At 26.2% G+C, this 24,800-nt stretch overlaps 1 protein-coding gene across 3 annotated transcripts; it reads left to right on the top strand.

Moving 5' to 3' along the window:
* Positions 1-223: 223 nt before the first annotated feature.
* Positions 224-24,262, top strand: LOC129988004 (PAN2-PAN3 deadenylation complex subunit pan3-like). 3 transcript variants are annotated; one of them, XM_056096072.1, is made up of 19 exons: positions 224-519; positions 746-814; positions 1,290-1,367; positions 1,460-1,550; positions 2,213-2,320; positions 3,866-4,004; positions 6,302-6,441; positions 9,547-9,720; positions 9,812-9,869; positions 11,432-11,590; positions 13,282-13,398; positions 13,848-14,000; positions 15,165-15,321; positions 16,393-16,480; positions 16,575-16,714; positions 19,622-19,751; positions 19,884-19,948; positions 20,938-21,076; positions 22,205-24,262. In XM_056096072.1, the coding sequence occupies exons 4-19, from the start codon at positions 1,476-1,478 to the stop codon at positions 22,352-22,354; spliced, it is 1,992 nt and encodes a 663-aa protein (XP_055952047.1). In that variant the 5' UTR covers positions 224-519; positions 746-814; positions 1,290-1,367; positions 1,460-1,475; the 3' UTR covers positions 22,355-24,262. The 3 variants fall into 3 exon arrangements, with proteins under 3 accessions (XP_055952047.1, XP_055952046.1, XP_055952048.1); XM_056096071.1 differs by having other exon boundaries at positions 909-1,367; XM_056096073.1 differs by having other exon boundaries at positions 746-1,115.
* The last annotated feature ends 538 nt before the right edge of the window (positions 24,263-24,800 follow it).

Raw genomic sequence — 24,800 nt, 5'->3', positions numbered from 1 at the left:
AATTTGTGGTTTTTAAAATAATTATTACAAGAAATCAACTAAATAAATAGTAAAAAAACCAAGCCAAATAATTTTTTTCTCATTTATTGATAAGAAGTACTTTACTTTGAACTTGATTTCAAACAAAAAGAATAAGAATTAATATATAGTATGATAACTATTCAATTACGTAACAATGTGTAAGCATACTTCAATTAATAATCTTGAAATGGCAACGATCATCATGTCAGCTTCGCACAATTGTTTTGTTGAAGATTTGAAGAATGTTGTGAAATAAATTATTTGTAGAACAATATATATATAGTTTGCTTGCTGTTTTTATACCCAATTACTGTAGATCTTTTAAGCATAATCTATTTTTTTAATGTATGGAATTAAAAAAAAATTATGATTACTTCTTTAACTGTTTATCGATGTTTTTATACACTGTTATAATTAAAAATATTAAAGGTCGTTTGCTTATAAAATTGAAAAGAATAGAATGAATGTTTAAGAAAAAGTTCTCTAGATGACATTAAAGTAAGCTTGTGCTTCATTTTCTTATGCATTGTTTGTTTTAAGCCTTTCAATAATTGCTTGATTTTTCACACTCTTAGGGTTGTCTTTCCTTGACATAGTGACATGATTGTGTTCTTTGGTTTCTTCTTTTAAATATAATTTTTAAATGTATATTATAAATTTTATTTTTATGTTTTATCTGAAAAAAAAAAGAAAAATTTGAAATGATATATATGTATATTTTTAGATTGATGGCATTAAGAATTGTGTTACCTCTTAACAAACATTAAAGAATGAAGTTATTTTTATTTCAAAGGTATTTATAATTTTACTTTTAATCACATCATTTTAAACTAATCTGAATTTTTGAAAACTGTGGATAAATTTATTTACATATTTTATCTTTACAGTTCAAGAACTATAATTCATCCTGATTATTGATGACACTCCTGTGGTTGACTGACCATCTTGGCCGCAGGGGATAACTATCCTCTTGTTTACTTTAAATCAGTAATTTTATGCTTACAAATAATGAAAATCAGATGAAAAATAATGTATGACTTGGGCATAATTTTTGAGTACTCTAGATATGTTTCATGACAAGTAAAGATTATCTGGTTAGTCAGTTAATGTTTTTTTGATTGGTGCATTAATGACAAGTAAAGATTACTTTAAAAAAATTTACGAAATTTTGTCAGCTAATATTTCAATAAATAGCTGTTATAGTGTTACAGCATTAATGAATTTCGCATTAAAAATATTGTAATTTTCCACATTTTATTCCATTTTAGAAATTTGTATATATGGTAGTGATGTCCTCCATTTAATTAGCTCTGCATTTTAAGAAACTGAAAGCTCCAAACTGCCAGGTAGATGTTTATTATTTATGATTTGAATTAATTAAAAATGTGTTGTTAACACTTTATCAAATTTAATAATGTTTTTTTTTATATATATATAGTTAAATCAATGCTGAAATGGATCATATGTTTCAAGCATTTTCATCAGCTTCCACTGTGCCTCCTGAATCTAAACTTCAGACATACTTGAATGTATGAAGTTTCATTTTATTCCATAACTTAATCTTTTGAATTTATAAAATCATATATATTGTTATAAAATATTAAAATTTAACTATTTGTTTTATAAAACACTCTAATTATCTTTTAGAAAAAGAAAATTCTTTGAATGGGAATTCTTTAATAAATTTTATTACAATAAATCTGCATTTTCATTTAAAAACTATTTTTTATAAAAACTTACTGAAATATTAATTTTTATAAGCAGATTCCCATGTTTAATACAAAAGTATCTAGTCTTTTGAATGAATTTGCTTTCATAGAACAAATCATTAAAAGTATATAAAAATATTTGAGGATATTTTTCTCTTTTTTTTTTCCCAGTTGCCATGAAGCTTGAATAATTTAAAAAAAATTCTATTAATCAATTCAGTTAAAGGATTTAAAGTGCTTTAAAGCACGATGGAAGCTTGAATATTGGCTCAGTTTCTTTATTCTTAATATTTATATAAATAATTTGTTGAAGATGTTTCCGAGATTTGGCATTTTTTTTACCTGTGAGTTAGTTAATGGCAAAATATTTTTTTAGAAATAAGAACAAATATTATCGCATTATATTCATTAGAACACATAAAATGAATACATGTTTAATAAAACTAAAATGCTCTTTTACTGACTTTGGTTGTTTTTTACAGTCTATGCAGCAAAATGCGGTTGAAGACGGCAGTTATTATTCTGATTCATCAATGGCCGGCAATGAACCTAATGTACTTTCTTCTTTATCTGTTGATCTAACTGGAAAGGTGTGCCAACATTTTTGATATTAAGCTTATATACATATAATTAGATAAACCATAAGGAATAATGGAAACATTTAAGATGTTTAATATTATCCTAATACAACATCTTACTAAAAAGCATTTATAATGTAACCCTCCCTCCTTTTTTTTAAGTCCACATCTTCTATTATATAAAAACTCACCAAGATTTAAACTATTCTTCTTAACTATTACTTATGTATTAATAATTAAAAAATATATAAGCTATTATGATTTTTTTATCTTTAATTTAAATATTTAAACTACAATGTTTCATTTTTTAAAAAAGTTATTCTAGTTTGCTATAAAGAATCTATTTATATAATTTAAAAATATTCTTGAAATATTCGTTTATATGCAACACCTATTAACATTTTAATGATTTTTTTAAAAAAAATATTGCAAGTGTTTTGTTAAAATCTTTTTTAGACTGAATGAATTATGGAGAAGTGTAATAGTTCATAATAGCTGTAGCATTTTTTAAATCTTTTAGGCTAATAACTATAGAACTTTAATGTTTTAATTGTTAAGTAGCAATTAATTGTTCATGCACAAAATAGTGATTATTTGATTTATGCCATCAATAAAACTTTAGCTTAGATTTTTAGTTATAATTTACAAACTTGTTTCTGCAAATTTATTTACAACTAGGTTAAAAAGAAAATAGATTTTATCTTCATTTTATTTTGCTTCAAAAATCACTGTAAAGAAATCTTTGATTGATAAAAGAACCATGGTTTGTGAATATAAATTTAAAAAAAAATTCTATAGCTGTGAATGCAAAGTAAATGATAAAAAATGTATATAATAGTACATTGCATTGTATCCATTTTATTAAACAGAGACTTTTTCTAGATTTCTGTTTTCATTGACGTATGGATATATTGTTATAAACAAATTTACTTAAGCTTTTAGATGTTTTATTGCAGATGTTATTTAGACAAATACACTATTAGATGTTTTGATTGTTAGAAAGTTTTATGCAGCTTCATTATTACTTTGAAGTTCAGAAGGGAAGATTTGAGGAAATAAATATAACATTCTTATTTATCTGGGATTTTTAATAACATTTACAAATAAAAAAAAGTGATTTTATATTAATTTGTGAATATTTTAAAAAAAATTTATAGAATATTTTTTAAATATAATTCTCAAATTCTTCGGTACTTCAACAACTGACATATTATTTGTGAATATTGCACTAAAATTCCAACTTTCAATAATACAATAAAAGTTGATTTGTTGTCCCTCTGAATACCTTTATTTTGTTTGTTAAGAGGCAAATGTTCAGGAAATTATTACTGTTGTGTTAAAAAAAAAAAATACTTTTATTTATTCATTGCAAATATTAAATATTGACTTAAAGAAAATATTGCAAGCTTTCCCTTGTGATATGAGAATTTTGTATTTTGTAAATGGTTTAGAAGTTGTAGAAAATAATTTCACTAGTTTTCCTATTTGTAATTGTTTCATAATTATTGCCATTATTTCTTCTCTGATTACTTTATTAAGAATTTTCTTTTGTTTTAGACTGTAAATTCAGATGTGGGGCAATATGGCAATTCTCTAATGGGCCGTATGACTCATAGTCTAAGCTCGCCTTCCTTCACTCAGTATTCTGTACAGCCCTCTCAGTTAGTCAGCACTCCATTTGGTCATTTTGGTCTCGGTAAAAATAATAGTTTATTAAAAATCTTAATCATTATGACTATGTTTTGTGTTGATATATTGTTTGTTGATTTTTCAAAACTTTTACAATGATACATATGTCTTAAAATTTTCATTCATATTTTATGTGAAATCAAACAATGTTTGACATACACAGAGTACAGTATATTTTTATTATATTTATAAATATTTGCATTTAATCGTTAAGTAAATTAAGAATTTTCATGCTTGTGATATATAACCATACAGTGGCTTCTCCATTCCTTTCATCGACATTCAATAAATTGAATAATTAGAATGTTTTGATAGCATAGATGGGAACTATGGTTCAATCGTAAAACTCATTGCTGGCTGTGGTACAACCCATATTACCATAGGAGGCACATCTCTTCATCCTTTGGGGTAGTCAAGCCTTACACCATTTCTACACCAGAGTAGCAAGAATATATATATTCCCTTTTTTGAAAATAGTTATTTGCTTAAAGAAATAATTCCAGTCACCTTTCCCTTTAACTGTCCACAAATCTCGCAATAGAAGGCTAACTTAATTATTGTTCTTTGTGGTAAAAAGATCTATAACAAAACACTGCCTATTCTAAAATATAGTTTGATCTTGGAAGTGTCTGGTATGCTTTTACTTACATTAGTTATATGTTTTCCTTATTGATTCCCCCCCCCCCCCCCAAGAGTCATATGGGACAATGTCTCAACCTCTATATTGATATTACTTTAAGAAAGAAAAAAAAAGAAGAAGAAGAAGAAAAACTTTACTTTTCTTAATGTAAGGGTTAAAAAAAATTTAGTTTCTTGCTATTCTTTTCGTGCTCTTCCCCCACAGTTTAAAATTCACCTGATTGCAGAATTTCTTGTATTGTGAGTTCTCAAACATAATTTTAAAGAAAAGTAATCTTTAGATTTTTTTTTATATACTTGGAAATTATGAATTCCTGTTTGCTTGAATTTTATATCAATTGTCTGCACCAAAATGTCATTTATTATAGATAACTGACCAAAGCATGTTCAATGTACACATTTTCCGGACAAACAGTATCATCCATTTTTTCACTCGCTGTTTATATTACTGTATTCCCCCCCTTTTTTTTAACTTTGAAAAATTGATAAAACATGCCCCCCCCCTCTTTTTTTTTTTTTGTTGTTTAAGAAGTAACAGCCTACACAATTTATTCCTTTAGAAAGCTAAGAACATAAAAATTCATGTTGCACTATAATAACCAACTGATATAGCTACTATTTTTTATAATTTTAATCTTATCATTATTTTGATAAATAAGTGTAAAAATAGCATAGTTCTTTCAATTGTTAAAATTCTGTTCACAGTTGTTGCCCCCATTATTCATTTAATATCAATTTGTTTTTCTTTATCTCTTAATGGCAGTAAAAATCTATAATTTATTCCAAATAAGATTTTGCAAATTGGTCAATGTCTTTTTTGTGCATTGCATCACTTTTAATTTTCCATGTCTTTTTATAGAAATTATTTCTTTTATTGATTCTTGATTGATTTAAACTATTGTCCTAGTGAGATTTTCAATTGATTATCATTTGTTAAATAGTTATGGTTCTTTGTTAATGCCACTGCATGTGTTTTATGTTTTCTAAGTGATGCTTAAAGAACTGAGTGTGATCTCTGATTATTCTACGAGCTTACTTGAATTATATTAGTATGTCATTTAGAAAATTAAAATGAAAAGTCCACATTCTTTTAAATTTTGATCAGTACTGAACACTCCTTAATAGAATATTTAAATTTAAAATATTTCCATTTTTTTTTTAAATTTTAGTATACATAATGTTTAGTTGTAAGCTTTTACATTTAAGCCACTGCTAATGTATATAGAACTATAAATTTCTATAGATATGTAAAATTATTATGTGGCCTTAATTTGTATTTAAGTATGTATATTTAGTTGTATTAAGTATATATATTTAATTTGTTTTTATCTATCTATCTATATCTATATATATATATATAATTTGTAGTCTTAACAATATAATTTTCTTTGTTCTTTATTTTACGAATGTTGGATTTTTCACTCTTCACAGTTAGCATGCAATGCCAGCTATTATGTGAAGCTTGAATTCCTTAACTATTCTAAAATGAAAATGATAAACTACTTCAGCAATCTTTCAACCTTATGGATACACTAAATGACTTTTATTTTTGTAATTTACTGAACATATAACTTAAAAAACAAATTATGAGCCAATTTAATTCATTTATGCTCTTTTCAAAACCTTGTTGCTGTATTAAATTAATTAGACTTTTATAATTTATAGATGTTAACAGCCGGATGTCAAGATGCTCACCTCAACAATCTCCCCTCCTGGGTAAAAGAACTTGTTCCCCTGGTCCCAAGGATTATTCAACACCCAGCCCATCGCATGAACAGTACTTACCTCCTAGTGGACTGATACAGGTTAAAATTATTCTCAATTTTTATCCAGCATTTACTAGCAGTGTTTATGTAAAAAAATGTATCAATCAATTGCATTTAAGATAATTAAGATTAGGACATTTTGTCTAAATTGTAAGACTGAATACTGATCCAAGTTTTTTTTTAATTCACCTCCTATTAATTTAGTTTAATTATATGATTCATTAACAAATGAAAAGATTATTTATTGTTTTTTATGATAAATTCAATTGGAAACATTGGTCATTTCTGATTAAACATTATGTATGCATTGACAAAAATGCAAAATAGTAATAATGAATAAAAGAATGAAAAATGCATTTGTGTATTCAAGCACAGATATAAAGTCAGCTGAAACTTAATTAATTTTATCAAATAAAGAATTTATGTTTGAAAGGATGGAAAGTTTAGCTTTACAACTATATCCTACTTATAAAGTATGCAAGTCCATCAAGCACACCTTTTTTTACACTCATTTCATTGTAGTTTTGTTTTTTACCCATATTGTGCATATTTGTATCTCCACTCTTTCACTGCAATGCACAACCATTAACTTTTGACTTTAGGGGGGGGGGGGTCCTTTATTGGCCTAACTTGTAAAAGGGCAATTGTAACTTCAGATAAGATTCTGGGTGTGTGAACTGGTTATCTTTTTTCTGTGAGTTGTTGTATAGAATTGCCAATAGTCAAACAAGCTTTAAGGTATTTTCAAATGAATTCCACCATCATTTTTCCCCCCTTCAAAGCATTGGGGGTAACATTTTATCTAAATGACAGTTCAGCTCATATCAGAATTATATCTGTAAATTAAATTTGTTGTAGTATTTTTTTTTTTTTTTTTTGAATGTGTGTAGATGAGAATATCTTTTAGTTGATTTAATTGAAAGAAATAGAAGTATTGAAAGAAACATCATCTACAGATTTATTGCCAACATTTCTAATCAAATGTCCATGTTTATTTATATTAATATATATAAACACAGAATTTTAATGAATGATTTTATGAGCATTTTTTATTTATGCTTGATATTGATAATATGGATTGTTTTAATGATATCTGTCAATTTTTAAATGTTGCACAATTAAAATTATAAAAAAGATTATTGTTATGAATTTCTCTACATTGTCAGTATGTGCCCCTGGCATGTGGTTAATAGAACCTGGACATAGAATTTGTGTTTAAGATATATTTTTTTCTAGCCATTTAAAAACCTAAATTTGACATAGAACTAAAATTGTAGTCATAAAATCGCATACCTAATTTCAAATATTTGAGTCATTGCTTTTTTGTGTTATTGCCTTAATATGTTTATGAAAGTACAAAGCAACAAAAAGTCAAACCTTGATAGATTTTGGTATTGAATTTGATAGGTATTCGTGTCTATACTTTTGATGCTAAATTTGTATACCTAATTTTATGCATCTTGTCTTTTTGCTTTGCAGTTGTCATTTTAATTTATATTCAGGCAGCCAAATATAGATTTCTTGAACGAATTTTGCTTAGAATTTTACAAAAATCTACAAATTTGATACAAGACTATACTAAGTTTCTCCCATTCAGCCATAAGTGTAATTGAGTAATCATTGTTGCACATTAGCAGACAGGTTTACATGGTGGGCAATGTGTTTTTCAAATTCAGGGAGGTGTAATATGTGAAGATTTGTCAAAATCTCAAGTTTTAATTTTTCGACAATTGCAATAATATCTCTTTGTACTTTGTACACAAGGAAATAATGAAATGAAATGGAGTGTCAAATCAAATTAAATTCTGTAAAGTAATCTGTTTTTGTTACTAGTAAAAATTTCTTTTGCCAGTGAGATGGTTGAAGTGGGGGATATATGACAGCAAGAGGTATTCAAAATGAAAATGTTTGTAGAAGTACTGTGCTGTGTATACTCTAGTTTTGTTTTTATATTTCTACAGTTGAATGTGTTTATAAACCACAACATTTTCATACTTAAGAGCTCTTTTTTTTTAAAATTATGATTATCATCTGCCATTTTCAAAAAGTAGACATTTTTATATTTCATCATTATTCTGGACCAAATTTTGCAGTGCCTTTTTACTGTGCTCTTTCTAAAAATCTTGTGTTAGTGTTCACTCTCAATTAAAGAACCATCCAGTCATTTTCTTTAAAATCATTCTTTTCTAGTTTATTAGGAATCTTTGATTTCATCTTTATCTCAAAATCATAAATATTTATGCATCTTTTATTAATTGCAAAAATTTGTAGATACTTTTTCACTATACTTTTTTTTTGGTTATTTGAGTATGTCCTCTCTGTAATGTTATTTCTCACGCAGTTGATTTCCTCATTAAGAGATGCACAGTGACTTGCATTAAATAGCTGACCTTTTAATTTTATACATAATAGCAATTTTATTTGAGAATATGAAATCATTTCTGGCCATTTTAATAAGTATTATACATTTTTAAATAAAATTGGCAAAAATTGAGTTCATTCATTCTTACATGTGCAAAGCAGTGTAACAATAACTAAATATAACAAGATAGTAATAACAGTAGATTATTAAACAAATATCTACTACTTAATTGTAACTAACCCTTGTTTCTTTAATGGTAATGATGCATTGATGACAGACTGACACCACTCAAGAAACAGCAAAAGCATGAGTTTTATCTTTCTTATGTTATTTGCTTAAAACGACTATAAAACCTATCAAATGGGTTCCATCTGTTAAGTACTTAAATTATGTTTTTTGAGGTTTTGCTTAAACAAATGGTGTTTCTAGTTAATGGGTGGACCAAATAAGATCCTGATTGACATGTTTCCATTCTATATTATTGTTCTAATTAACTGGTTGCCTAAATAATTGCAATTGACTATAGTTTTAGTTGTTGTTTTTTAAAATTGTATATTATTTATAGATTTGAGAATGCTGAATATATGTAAAAGATAAGCTTTTATTCTTTCATTTAATTTATCTATAAATAACAGATTTTGTGCAGTGGAAAAGCTTGTGATAAAAATCTGTTATAAACTGGTTATTTTTCATTTTGTAACTCTCTTCTTTCTGGATCATTTAATGTGTTCTTTTATGAAAAGTTTTGGTACATAAATTATTTATGAAAAATTTATTTACAGGAATCTGTAGGTGGAACAACTTACTTTTACTCTCAGGAAGATACTAATCCTTCTGAAATATCTCCCCTAATTCTGCCTGATGTGAGTGTGTATCCAGGAAATCCTTCCTATATCGAGCATATGACGTTGAAAGCTAATGCCCCTTCTTTTTTCCTACCTGATGAACTTAGAATGGTAACATTCATAAAATCTCAAAGCTTTTTCAAACAAAACTCTCTTCTCAATGCAAAGGAGTTCTTTTAATTTCATTTTCTTTGATTTTCAGGATATTTTGCACAGACACAGCCTAACTTTAGCTGAAGCCAATCCTGATCAACATCCAGGTTTTTTTGGTTTCATAGTTATAATTTAATCAGGTCTTTTATTTGGCATGTCTTGTTTTGGTTTGGCGATATACTTTTGTTTCATCTGAAGACAGATCCTTTTCTTCTTTTTTTGTCTTTGTGTGCCAATTAACCTTATTTTTTCTTTTGCAAAACATCTGTGAGGCTTTGCTCTGCTTTGAACCTTTGTTTCTAACTATTTTAGATTAATGCTTTAATCAGCCTCTCTGTATCAAAAAATTTTGTCCTTCATTTTTGTGGCATTGAAAAAGTCTTAATGGATTTGTAAGTGTATTTGATTTAGACATTTATGATTAATAATATTTCTATCTTTCTTCAAGGGATTTTATATGTTATTTTGTATATAAACTTTTGAATTGGTATATTTTTTTCCTTTTAAATCCTGTTTAAGATTGTTATACACGTTTTTAAATGCTGATCACTCCTAAATTAAATTTTTTGCAGTGTTAACTCTTAAAAAAATATAAAAATATTCGCTTGATGAACTTATTTGCCATTTCACTATATAGTTCATTATATGAGTATAAAAAAATAAGATACAAATAAATGTTTAATTTTTAGAAAATGCAATAAAATTTATATTAAGTTGATAATATTGAAACAACAAAAACAGTAATTGTCAAGCTAAATGTATTTTTTAAAATTAATTTAACATTTTAAATTATTACTTTTAATAACACTAATAGAGTTACTACTGTTAATTTCCTTTTATTTTTTAAATACATGGGTTCCAAAATTTGTAACAGTTTTTTTTTTAATAAATTTTTTTAGTTTATTTTGTCAACAGCTTTCTCTTTAATCTTTCATTACTTAAATAGTTTTATAACATTTTTTTTATCTAGTTAATGTTTTAAATAATGTGACTGAATTTATTATCAAGTAGTATAAATATTAGATAGCTTAACGGTTTGTTTTAAAATTGCAGAATTTTTTTATATTTAAAATTTTGTAAATTAAAGTTTCTCTTAAGGGAGGGAGAAAATGAATGAATTTGGGATTTTTTCAAAGTTTTTTTTATATTTAAAATATTTTCTTTATGATTTTATAATTTTATGTAAATGAAATTTTCCTTGCTAATCAAACAGAAAAGGGTTAAATTGTAAGGAAATAATATATGAATATTTTTTTTAATTTATTTCTTGGAAAAATTTTGGGTTTTGAAAATACTTGAATTTTTTATAATGTACTAAGTAATATTTTTATGTTCATTTTGTAACTAATTAAAAAAAATTTTAACGTAATTTTCTTTTTTTAGTTATTTTTTAATTATATTTTCTTTATGATTTTATAATTTTATGTAAATGAAATTTTCCTTGCTAATCAAACAGAAAATGGCTAAATTGTAAGGAAATAATATATGAATATTTTTTTTAATTTATTTCTTGGAAAAATTTTGGGTTTTGAAAATACTTGAATTTTTTATAATGTACTAAGTAATATTTTTATGTTCATTTTGTAACTAATTGAAAAAAAAAATTTACGTAATTTTCTTTTTTTAGTTATTTTTTAGAAATTAATTTTTGTAATTCATGTTTATTTAGATCTTCCAAATGAAGTTGATAATTATCATAAGCTATGTCCACTTGAACCTGCTCCTGGAGATAACCCTCTGAAATCCTCAACCTTTGGATATGTCACTTCTGTTTACAAAGCAGCCAATATAAAAACTGGCGTATATTACTGCTTAAGAAGAATTCATGGTATTTTTTATTTTTTTATTTGGCAGATAAAAATTTTAGTAATTACTTCCAAATTCTGATATGCAACATACATTTCACAAATAGATTATCTTTAACTGAAAAACTGTTTTTTCACATTCAGTATTTTTCATGTAGTTTTCATTATCTAAAAAAACTGATCATGAAAACAAAACACTTTGGGTTCAGATAAATGCAGAACGAATGTATGGAAACTTCCCTTTAGAACATAGAAATATATTTTTAAAATTGTGGTTTAAGTACAGCAATTTTTTATAGATATTTTTATGATTTAAAAGATTGTGGGAACAAATTTTGCTTCTCCAGCAAATACAGAATTGTGAATGCTTCTTCATTCCAAATTTTCTATGGCATATAAATTAAAATGATATTTTATACTTAAAACTTTAACTAATTTGCAAATAAAAAATAAGAAGTGTATGTGTGGTTGGAGACTGGTTTAAAATGAAATTGTTTAAAAAATTTTTATGTATTTAATTGCAATAATTAAATACAAATCTAACCATAATCTATCGAGAAAAATTAATTTGCATTCTTTCTCCAAACTGCATACCAAATTTATTTCAATAGCAGAAGCTGTTGATTGTATTTTTTTTCTGATATCAGAAAATAAATATTAATTATAGTAATCAAAGAAAATAAATATACGTAAATAAATGTGTTACTACTGTTGCTTGAAGCAGAGTGATGCATTTTCATTTGTACATTTTAGAAAAGATATGTTATGCAAGATTGGATAATTTCTTTGGATTTAATAGTGAGAGAGGGCCAAATATGATTATACTAGCCAAACATATGGATTGAAAGAACTATGTTAGAAGAAAATAATTCTTGAAGAATTACCACTAATAATAAAAATGCCTAATATATAAATATGAAACACAAGTTTACAAAGAGGGTTTTAAAAAAAAAATGAGATTTGTATGGACTGATAAAAATCCATGACTTTTAAGAATTTAAAAAAGACATGAAGGGACTTCTGTCACTGGTTTCTGCTTGTTTAGAGATAATGAATTAAAATAGGTCACATGATAAAATTAAGATATCAGACATTCAGTTAAAAATATGAGCAACTATAAAATCACTATGGCACGTTAAAACCCAAGTGCTTCTCATAAAAAAAAAAAAAAAAAATCTTTGCCATATGAAAGTAAATAAATTTCAAATTTTGGAGCTGTGATGGAATGAATATTTTCCAGATTTCATGATTATTGCTCTAAAGAATGGATGTGATGAGTTATAAATATTTTTAAGTTTCTATATAGAAGCAGCAGTACAAATTACTGGAATCTGCTTTAGTAACACAACAGCTTGTTCATTATCGGGAATCATGACCTTACTAGGAACCCAGTCAATAATTCGTATCTGAAATGAGCAAAGTTTCATCAAGGGTAAATGCTGTCTGTGACTTATTAATATTTTTTTTTTTTTTTTTTTTTTTTTTACCTGCTCTCCCTCTCACCTCAATTTTTTAAAAATGAAGAAATTGTTTAAATGTTTTTTTTTTCTTTGTGGTTCTTTCCAGACTGGTATCCAGAGTGTACAACTCTAAGATTTTCTTGTCATTATATTTGTAGATTAATATATATTATGGTTATGAACATAATTGGTTTATATGACTTTTTTTTTTTTTGCTATATTAAAGTAATTTCAATGGATTTTTTTTTTGTTAGGTTTCAGAATATCTAATACGAAATTTATATCTGTAATTGATACCTGGAAGAAGTTGCAACATTCTAATTTGGTTAATCTAAGAGAAGTTTTCACCACTAAGGCATTTGGGGATAATTGTAAGTAGTGCATTATTTCTTATTTCTTTGATACTTTTTCTGTTTATTTTAAAAATATGTGATCCATAACGTATATTTTTTATATGTATTCAAAATAAAATTTGTTATTTTTATTTTTATAATAGTGGTATAGTGTAGGAGATAAGAAAATTTTGTTTTAAATTATTTTTAAGCATGAAGGACTGCACTGGTTCGAGCATTATTGCTATTTAAAACGATATTCTTATTTTTAAATTTAAAATATTGCTATCAATTTTTGAAAAAGTATGAGATTTTTACTTTGTCTTGAAATTTCTAAATAATTGAATTGGGTAATTTAGCAATATTTCATTCATTGATATAGAACAATTGATATTTTTGCTATATAAAATATTATATAGCATATAATTTATTATGTATATAAAAATATTACAATACTTTGTTTAGTTGATAATGGTTTTATTTTACAGCTATGGTATTCGTCCATGACTATCACCCAGGAGCTGATACTTTGATGAATCTCTATTTTAATCAGCCATCTTCGCCAGCAATGAATGGCTATTTGCCTGGATATTGTCCCGATATTGATGGCTTAACAACAGCTGGCATGCCACCGAAAACTGGTGCACTGCTTTATCTTTCTCTCCTCTAATTATTAAGATATACTGAAGAAGTAGTATAATTAGTTATATATGATAGCAATTTTGGACAGCCTGGAAACTGAAACAACAAACATTTTTATAATTTGGCAAACCTCTGAGTAACTTTCTTCTACAATATTTATAAAGTCCTGACTATACTAAGAGATGAGATTTTGTTACAAAATAAGTACTTTTAATGGTATGAATAGAGTAGGGTGTATAAGCCTTTGCACATTCTAGCCTATTTTTCCACTTCATTAAACCAGAAACTGTATTTAGATTCTAATCAACCATTATAAATTTCCTTGCTTATAATAATGAAGAGAATTATTATGTGTGCCATTATCTTTCATGATGAATTTTTAATTCATTAGTTGTTATCATTATTAAAATACCTTTAATATCATTGAAATGTGAAGTACATGACAAGACAATGTCTTTTTCAGAAGTGCAGAAGTTTCAGATTGCACTTTCCCCCTGTCTACAAAGCTGCTGATGCAAAAATTATGGATTTATTAACTCATTCATCTTAATTTCTGACATATATTTGCAAAAAAAAAAAAAAAATCATTTAAAATATGATAATTGTTTTATTTTTTCCTTAATTACTTCTTAATCATCTAGACACACTTAATACATTACAAAGTGGGATTATTTTTATTTAAAAAAGGCAACAGTAATAAAGCATGTGCTAATTTTAGGTTAAGAAGTATTTTTTTAGTTATAAATTGCTTATTATAAGTTTTCTCAAAAAAGATTTTTTTTATACATATTTAGTTTTCTGATAAGATTTTTTAAAATTATTTTATTTTTTATTTTTCATAAAATAAATTTGTACCTATACCAATTTTCTAGCAGAATCTTTTAAATTGTTCTTTTAAGTTTCATATCAAAAATTTATTTTACAACATTAAAAAAAGAGAGGAAGAAAAATCCTACATGAATCGTAAACAGCTCTTATATAAAAATTTTTATCTGTAGCAGTTTTTAAGATTTAGTTTCGTTGGATATTAGTTTTAAAAAAAAGACCCCCCCCCCCTTTGTTATATAATTATGCACTGAAATATATATCTTGTTCTGAATCTTTATCAGTAACTAATTTTATATGAAAATTTTTCTTTTCATTTGTCCATATTTAATGTTTAGGCTTAAACAGTTTGCGACAGCATGCTGGCCTGCTTCCAGAAAGTTTAATTTGGGGCTATATTGTTCAATTAAGCTCTGTTCTCAGGACAATACACGCCGCAGGACTAGCATGCCGAGCCTTTGATCCTTCAAAAATTCTTGTGACTGGAAAATCTCGGTAAGAGTTTATATGTTCATTTTTTATAGTATAGTATAAATTTTTGTAATAACTTTCAACCTGAACTGCATCTATATTTAAAAGACTTACTGGCATTAGATTTTTATTGAGAATTCAGGCTATATTTGATTTCCAAAAAATGTAACAAAAACATTTCCTTCTTAATTGTAGTTGTTTTTAGAGCTTTAATTTTAAAAATAAATAAGCAAACAAGTTTTCTTTTTGGCCTGATATGCACATTGACTGGCAACCATGAGATTATTCATAGTTGGAAGTCTTACACAGATCTTTGGCTATGAATTATTCGCAAGAAACTTTATTTGTTAATTGCAATGAAACTTTATTTGTGGAACTAAATTTAACTCAGAGAAAATGTTTGCTTGCAAGTTTTAATGTAAGTGGTTCCTAAGAACAGAAATAAAAATCAAAGCTGCCATACGTAAATAGAAAATTAATTAATAAACTGAAAAAAGCCAACATAGAAATGAAAAATTCAGCATTCTTTTTTTCTAAAGCAATTTTTAACAGTAAGAACTTTTCTTTGCAAATCAGGTGGAGCTAGTAAGTACTTTTGTGGTTGTTTTATAATTTTGGCATAAATTCGGCTTGGCAAATGCAATGTACTCCACCTCTGCATTATTGTCATTATATTGATGCTATAGAGTGACTTGCCAAAACATTGTAGTATCAAAAGTAGATTTGTTTCGATTTCTCTAAAGAGCTTTTGAAAGGAAGTCTGTACTGGAATTTTCTAGTTCAGAGACTAACTACGAATTTAGTCACAAGTCATTTTTGTTCTGTTTTGTTTACTTGAGCTATGCTTAAAATCATGACTTATATAATTGCTTTCTAGACTAGAAATATTCAGTTTACTTTGGCAGTCCACATTCTAATTATCTTTATATTAGTACTTTTTTATATCCATCGTATACCTATTTGATTTTATACCCTATTGATTACTTATCCATTTTTCTGTTTATTTGCTTTAATTTGCTCTCATCACATATCCTTTCCCAAATCTTATTCCTTTTTCCAAAAATACTTTTACTATAGAATGATACATAATTTTAGGTTGAGATTGAATTGTTGTGGCATATTTGATGTTCTCACGTATGATCCAAATCAGCACAATTCCAAACAAGTAATGTCTCATTTTCAGGTATGTACTATTCTAATAAATTTTGTGTTATAAGTATTGTCTACTCCAGTGCATCTTGTTGGAAAGGTTATATGCTATTTCTTTTATTTTGTAGCAAGAAGATTTAATGGCTTTTGGAAAAATTGTTCTAGCATTGGCTTGTAATACTCTCACTGCTGTTAAAAGAAGCAATATGACTAGTTCTCTTGAATTAGTTTCTAGGAATTATTCTGCTGATCTCAGAAATTTAATATTGTAAGTTTTTTTTTTTTTTTTTTTTTTACTAATTTTACATATACATTAAATACATCACAGGGTTTTCTCCTTTTAGTGACATTTCAATTTATAAAAATGTTCATATTGTATGAAGATTAGTTTAACATTTAAGTCTATGTAGTTGTGTCAGATAATGCTGTCATGTTTAATTATTGTGGGTTTTTTCTCATGTTTCACCTGTTGTTATTATACATGTTATGTCAGCACAATCAGTGTCCAGTTGAAACTGTCAGTTAAAAGTTGTGAACATATGCTCCATTTTAACCAATAAATGGAGAAAAAAAAATATTTTATAAACTTTGATTGATAAGTTAGTTTATTACGTTAAAAAATGTTTTTGCTTATTTACTTTGTTTTTATATTAAGTTTTAAAAAACTGCATTAGTTTTTTTTTCTCAGTTAAAATATTTTTTTATAAATCAACAAAAATGTCTGAAACTATGCAGTAGGACAAATAATAACATAACCTCTGTGCAAATTTTAATTGACAAAAACTTGCAATATTTTAATTCATATATGTTTCATACATATATGTAGATTTTCTGCATATTAGATTTAAATATTATCATGCATCCTCAAAGATCAGATCTCTTTATTAAGTATTCACCACTACAAGAGTCTAACAAAAGCTCTAATTTAAAAAATAAAATTATATTGTAATTTAACCACTGGATCGTGAAGCAGTGGGGAAAAAATGATTACATTGTTAGAAATGAAAGCAAGGGGGGAAAAGAGAGAGAGAGAAGGCTATGTGAAAGGGAAAAAATATAAAAGAAAATAAAGGGGGAAGAAAAAAAATGAGGGAGACAATTTTGAACTAACATACATTATAAAGAGGCATGGTTTTCTCTTGCTTGAGAAGATGCATCAGTATCTCTGGCAATGAGATAGATTATGTAATTTTGAACATGGATCAGTCAACAGTATTATCATTTTAGTTGGCATGTTTTCTCTCCTGTGTCACATCGAGGAGAAAGAAGCAGATCCGACAGATTGAGCATGCACCAAATCTGCTTTGCACAGGAGTTCTGTGAAATTATATTTCAAACCAGGAGCATCCCAAAAATCTAAATCCAAGGCATTACCAATAGCGACTTCCCAATTCTGATGAAAAGAAATAGGTTCAATACTTATTTTGAAAAGTGTGGGTACAAAATGTGTACAATAGGGAGCAGTTTACTATTTGCTTGTGTTCATTGCAATTCTTATACAGACTGCCTTCTGTATTGATTGGTTAAACAATTTTATCTTTATTTTATTGTAAATCATATATCATTTATTATGATGGTAAGTGATAGTAATTTCTAAAAAGAATGTTTAAAAAAATAATGTTAAGTATGTTTTTTTCTCATTGTTATAACTTACCCCACATCTGGAGCAAATTGCAGTAGCCTGTTATTTTTTATTTGTTTATTTATTTTTTGCAACAAAATCAACTAAAATGTTGAATGCCCTTTTTTTTTTTAATGCATATTATGAATTTATGAATAGCTAAGCTATAACAAAGTAGTTGTGATCATGACATTGCAAATACATTTAAAAGTATAAACATTTATCCAAAAATTGTTGCAGTAAGCATTTGTCTCCCTACCTTCAAAATAACCTCACTCTCTCTTTAAAATCTGTTTTAAAACTACCTTCCTCTCACCCTCTCTTTAAAATCTATTTTATAAACCTTTTAGTGAGAAAAACTTTGACTTCCCTGGCTTATTTGTGTTTCAACCATAGCACTATAAGATTCTTACATCTGTAAAGCCTGTCTACCCTATTTAATTATTATGGAGATTTATTTATTTTTATTGTGTAGTACACAAGGTAGAATGTTGTTCACGCGTTGATCTTATTGAAGTAATTTCTCTTAATTCTTTGGAATTGTTGAATCAATCAAATATTAATTATCTTTTTAACTTTGTCTGAAGAAATGTCTGAGGAAATCAATATTAAAGTATCTATGCTGAGTGTAATAAAAGAATATATTCTTTTATCATTTTAATCCAAATGTAAATATTTGCATCTGAAATTCTTCAGTTTAACAATTTTTCAAGAAAATTGTAAGTTCTTCATGGGAGTCAATCTTAAAAGTGATTTCTTTTCAAGCCATGTATGCATTTAAACTTATTTTGAAACTTTCCAAATTTTAAAAATATTTTACAAGTCCTATTCGTTTAACATCTTTCTTTACATTGTTTTGCATGCCTCATCCATCTTTCTCTTTTAAAATATTTTGGTTGAATGAGATTTCTTGCATTGGTCATTTAGCCCTTTTAGTATATCCAATTATTTTGTTCACATAGCTTTCAAGATTAAAAAAAAAGTTTTTTTGAAACAATGAACTAATTCTTTTGTATTAATCATATATCTAAAACACTTTATTATTTGATGTTTAAGAAATGTTAATAGAAATTATTTCCTTTCTAATTGAACATGAAAAATTATAATATTTGATTCAGCGACTCAGAGGATTAATGATAAGACAATTTAAATTAGTTAGACAATTTAGACTAATCAGAATTCTCTTTTTTTATACTGCAGGTATATAATAGTATCAACCAGAAGTAACAAATTTAGATTTATAAGTATTTTCTTTCTGGTTTTTTTTAATGAATGTGTGTGAACGTTTTAATTTTTTCTCTCTATTTTCATTCATTTTTTAAATTAATGTTAGTAAATTATTTATTATTTTATAACTTTAAGATGGGGTTTTACAGTACAACATCATGTTATGTATAATCACTTATATATATATATATATTTGTATTTGGCTCATTTTGGGAATATAATTCGTTTCAAAATAATGTTAATAATTAAAATTTATGATATTCGTGTGAAATCATAAATGTATGTAATCTCATGAAAAATATAAGAAATGAATCTTTTCTATTTTAGGTATCTTTTACATAATCAAACTCGTCCTCGCAGCATCAATGATATTATGCCCATGATAGGTGCTCGTTTTTATACCCAGTTAGATGCTGCTCAGATGAGAAGTGATGTGATTGAGAATGAACTAGCTAAGGTAATATAAGTGCCTTTGTGTTTTTAAAAATGATTATTGAAAGAAAAAAAAAAGTCTGCTACAAATTAATAAGTTTTCTTATCATATCTGTTTTTTATTTATAAGTTCTAAAATGTGACTAAAAACCTTTAGGAAGTCCAGAATGGAAGGTTATTTAGGTTGTTAGTCAAGCTTGGTACCATAACTGAAAGAGCAGAGTAAGTTTTTTAATCTTGCTAAATTTTCCTTCGATTTGATTTTGTGTTTCTGGTGATTAAAATTGCTGTTTCTTTTTTCTTTCTTTCTTCCTCCTTCTTCTTCTTTTTTTTTTTTTTTTTTTGCAATGCTTATTTTTATATTTGCATTTTTATTTTAATATTTTTTTAATTGTAGATAAATAACAATGTATGGTAATTCATTTTATTCCTCATTTTGAAAAGTTCTTAAAAAATATTATTGCTTTTATGCTTACAGAAAGTAAAAGTAACAAGGAATCTTGGATATTTGGACTGCAACTTTTTTTAAAATTCATATTTCTGAGTCATTTTTTTTCCTATGTCTAAATATGTTATATTTATTATCTTGTAGCATATAAATTTGTTGTTTATTCTTAAAAAGTAACTGTGCTTTTGCTGTGTTTAATTATTGGTGCTTTCTTTTATTTTTAAAAATGTTTTTGAACATTAGGATTATATAATACATGCTTCTTCCTCACATTAATTGAAATTGCACGTTTTTTAAATTTTGTGGTAATTGACTGAATATATCAAAAGCTATAAAAAACATTTCAGTTTTTTTTCTTTTTTGGGAAAATGAATATTTTCTGTTAGAGATATATGTTTCTATACTGCATTAAACAACAAATTTAAATTTATTTGTGTTTTTAGTATTATTTTAAAATCTAGAAGTTTTTCATTGTTCATGACTGGAAGTTTTAAGTTTTCTAACTTTCAATACGATGATCGAAGAGAGTATATTTTTATTTGTAATTTTCCATCTTTCCCTCCCTTTTAGTTGTTTTATAATATTTAATAAGTACATTCAGTTATAAAAATAATTTTAACATTTAATTTTTGTTTTAGGATATATATAAATTGATATTTCTACTTTTATATTGTGTTATATGAGAGATTTTATGGATATTTGTATTGTAAATAATATGCCTGCATCTGAATGTGTTTTCAATGAGAGGAACTTTTTATTGCAGATTCAACATGGATCAATCTTGGGCTGAAACTGGTGATCGGTATTTGTTAAAATTATTTCGGGACTATTTGTTCCATCAGATTACTGAAGATGGGCGTCCATGGGTAGACACTGCTCATGTTGTAGCATGCTTGAACAAGGTATTTAATTATAATGATTAATAATAAGTTGATTAAAAAAATATTTGTTTGCATTTTAATCAGTGATGTGGCTCTTAATCTTGATTTTCTTTTTTATTGAAGCTTTGGTTTATCATAGTTTCTAATATAATATTGAGAAAGGAAACGCTGATGCTTTGATATCTATTTTGCCCAAAACTTCTGACGAAGTTCATATTATGTACAGCTACTTGACATACTGATATACATTTTTTTAGACATAAATAGTGATTTCTGTACAAAAGAGAAGTTAATAGTTAATAAACATATATAATCATTCTCTGTTATTTTTTTTTTGTTTTGTTTTTAACAGTTGTGCAACTAAATTACTTGTCTAATTAATTGCATTTGCATTCATGTAATAATCAACTTGTACATTTTAGGATCTTAATGACTTTTTTAAAAATTAAAGTTTAAATATTAAATAAAATTTTGGTGTAATTTCTTTTAAGGGTGAAACAGTAAAACCAAACTGGCTTACCATTAAATTAAATATTGAGCATAATAATAGGAAATAATTCTGAAATGATTTTTTTTTATTCAAGAAATTATATCAGTTCAATACAAAGCAATTAAGTATTCATAGAAGTATTACAAAGTATTTAATTTTTGTAATTTAATACTTTCTAGGTAAATAAAGCTATTTTTAAAAAAATATTTGTTTTGCACTAACTATTTAACAACTGTTGATAATCGGGTTTTTGTTCATTTTTATTTCTTTCATTCACAAATTTTTTTTAAATTAATTTGAAACTTTTCATTTGCATATAGAATAGGTTGTGACATTGCTTATTTAATTTTAATTATATTATTGTGGACTGATTTATTTCTATCAAGAAGCACAGACAATATTTTTTTAAGTGAAAAATTTTTATTAGCTTTCCCTATATACTGCTCTTTCACTTAAAAAAAATCACTTTTTAGTGCCCATTTTGCTAAAAGAGAAGTTGGCAAAATTTAGCAAAGAACTATGAAATAAAGGAATGTGATGCCATTAATTCTATTTGATGAATGTGAGCAAGAAGTCAATTATAAATTCTTATGAGAAAAGACAGTGTTATTTACATATAGTGTTTTACTTCTGAAATTAACTTAATTGTTTCTGTTTAGCTGGATGCAGGCTCCTCGGAGAAGGTCTGTTTGATGGCCAGGGATGAGCAAAATGTTCTGGTTGTGAGTTATGCTGAGTTAAAGGAATGCTTCGAATCTTCATTCAATGAAATCTTGAATGCAGCTCTGGGTCCGAAACCTCATTCCTAGAGTTTTCTTTGCATATCGGGGAGGAGGCAGAGAAAGTGCATTTGAATGTCCATACTTGATTTTATAATAATCAAGTTAACTGTCCAGTGTACCAGTGTGCATAAAGGTTTTGTTTTGGGGAAAATGTGATGATAAATATTTTGTAATTTTGTTCCTAATTTCCCACACTTGTACATATTCAAGCCTGATTATTAAACATCATGATGGCCCTTCCCTTCACTAATATGGTACTTATGATGACTGCATTTCCAGACATATGTTTGTTCAGATGAAAGAATTTATTTTTTCATATTTTGTAAGAGAAGTGATGTTTTCATGGGATTCCACATTAAGGAATTAATACTTTAAAGGTTTTTCATGGGCTGATGTACTGCAAGCTCTTACAATATATTGCTCATTTGGTTACATGTTGTATTTTTAAAATAATCTTCTAAGCTAAAGTTTGCAAATTTTAAATTCTACTATTTTTACATTGCTTTTAAAGCCCTTTCACTTCAATTCCTGTTTATATTGTAGAATGTAGTTAATTCTAAAAATGAGCATTGTTAAAAAAAATGAGAGATTTTAAATAAACTTTAATTGTATATAAATTTTAATTCTCTTTTAGTTCAAGCATTTTAGTGACTGATGTTCTAAATTTTCTTTTATTTGTGTCAAATTAATTAATGCATGATATGATAATTTTTTATAATAATTTTACGTTTTTATATTTTTGTCATCTTTCTGTATATTAACAGAGGCTATCTTTTATATGTTTAATTTTTAAAGTTAAAAAATGATTTTTGAATTTTTGTAATAAATACAAAATTCTTTAAGTACAGTTTGATGAGTTTGTATATTTTTTAATGATTTTTTTTGTTATAAGTATTATATTTCTTGGAACTATTAATTATTATCTTTATTTTTTGTACAATTTTTGGCTCATTTAAATTAATTGAATAAGCTTGATTTTTTATATTTAAATTTAAATCAAAATTTCAGCAAGTGCTTTACTAAGTTTGAGCTCCAATAATGTACTTTATGTAATTTCTGTAAAAAGTTTGTGACTAAGTGTGACTTGCACTCAGTTGTTGAAACAGTTCTTGAGGTCAGTGACTGGTGTAAATTTACAATGAATAAATCTGAGATCTTTCTTCATCATTCCATTTACAAGAAAGATTATACTATTTTTTCATGTGATTTTATTAATATTCACTTGTTTTTAACTTTCACTGTTGAACAAAGATCTTCCTCAGACAGTTTTCCTGATATCATTAAAGCTTTAATCTTTAAATAAATTAAAAAGATATTTTGCAGTGAGGAAAACAATTGCTAAAAACCAAAGCCCTTTAAAATTTATTAATCATTGACAGTTCTTAGTTAAATTATATATTGTATATCTGAATGAATTTTTAATGATTATTTTCAACTGCCCATTTTTATTTACTGGCATGATCATGAACTAAAATAACATTGTAAATGAATATTAATATTTTATTAGAAGATAATATTCTATGTTTAATAATATTTGAAATATAAATATTTTTAAATACTGTTTTTAATTGAGATATATAACTTTTGTGAATGAAAGTAATATTTAATTTTTTTAAACCAAAGTTTACTTATTTATTTGAGAGAATGGGATTTCTATTTGTTTCAAGTTAACAGTATTTTAATTTGGTTTTCCTGGTACAGATTGTAAGATTTTTCTCTCTTCAGACCATGGATCAGTTTGTTTTATAAATGATGAGTACTATTTATTTACAGGACCTGTCATGGGAAGGCAAAGAGGGGGGCAACAGTACTGCTCATAACGAAGTGCATTTTATGTTTGTATTTCCTGTGGTAACCCTCATGATGTCAACTATAAATAAAAGCAATGTATTTGTACAGAAGTATTGAAAATAAAGATTTTATTTTCTTCTAAAAGGCTCTCTGTATTTCATTGTGGTTCTTTGTGAAATGCTCCTATTATTACAGAAAATACCTGGGAGAACAAGCTTTGCCCCACAGTTCCTCCCCCTCCCCCATGATTTTTTTTTTTTTTTTTCTTTTGGCGAAAATATTTAGATATGAATCACGTACTGATAATAGATCACATACTAATTACATATGAATATTTTTTAATCTTACCTACATATGAACTGGTCTTTTAAATAAAAAAAATCATAATGCACTTAATTTAACATGTTATTTGAAACAATCTGCTACATTACAGTATTCACTTGACAGTTTATCTATCCTTATTTATAATTTTCAACTTACACTCAGTTTTACCATGATGAAATAGGGCCCAAGATGCCACTATAAGCATGACAGGAGATAGAAGGCTCCAGTAATTAGTTATAAAAAATGTTTTATGTCAAATTGCATTCCCCCCCCCCTCTTCAGGAAGACATCTATATAGATAAACTTAAAAAGTAATAATATTAAATATAAATACATAAGTAAAAAAATAAAGCAAAAA

Source organism: Argiope bruennichi, chromosome 10 (assembly GCF_947563725.1).
Source record: "Argiope bruennichi chromosome 10, qqArgBrue1.1, whole genome shotgun sequence".
Lineage (NCBI taxonomy): Eukaryota > Metazoa > Arthropoda > Arachnida > Araneae > Araneidae > Argiope > Argiope bruennichi.
Note: the sequence above shows the minus strand (reverse complement) of the source record. Positions and strands in the feature narration are given on the sequence as shown.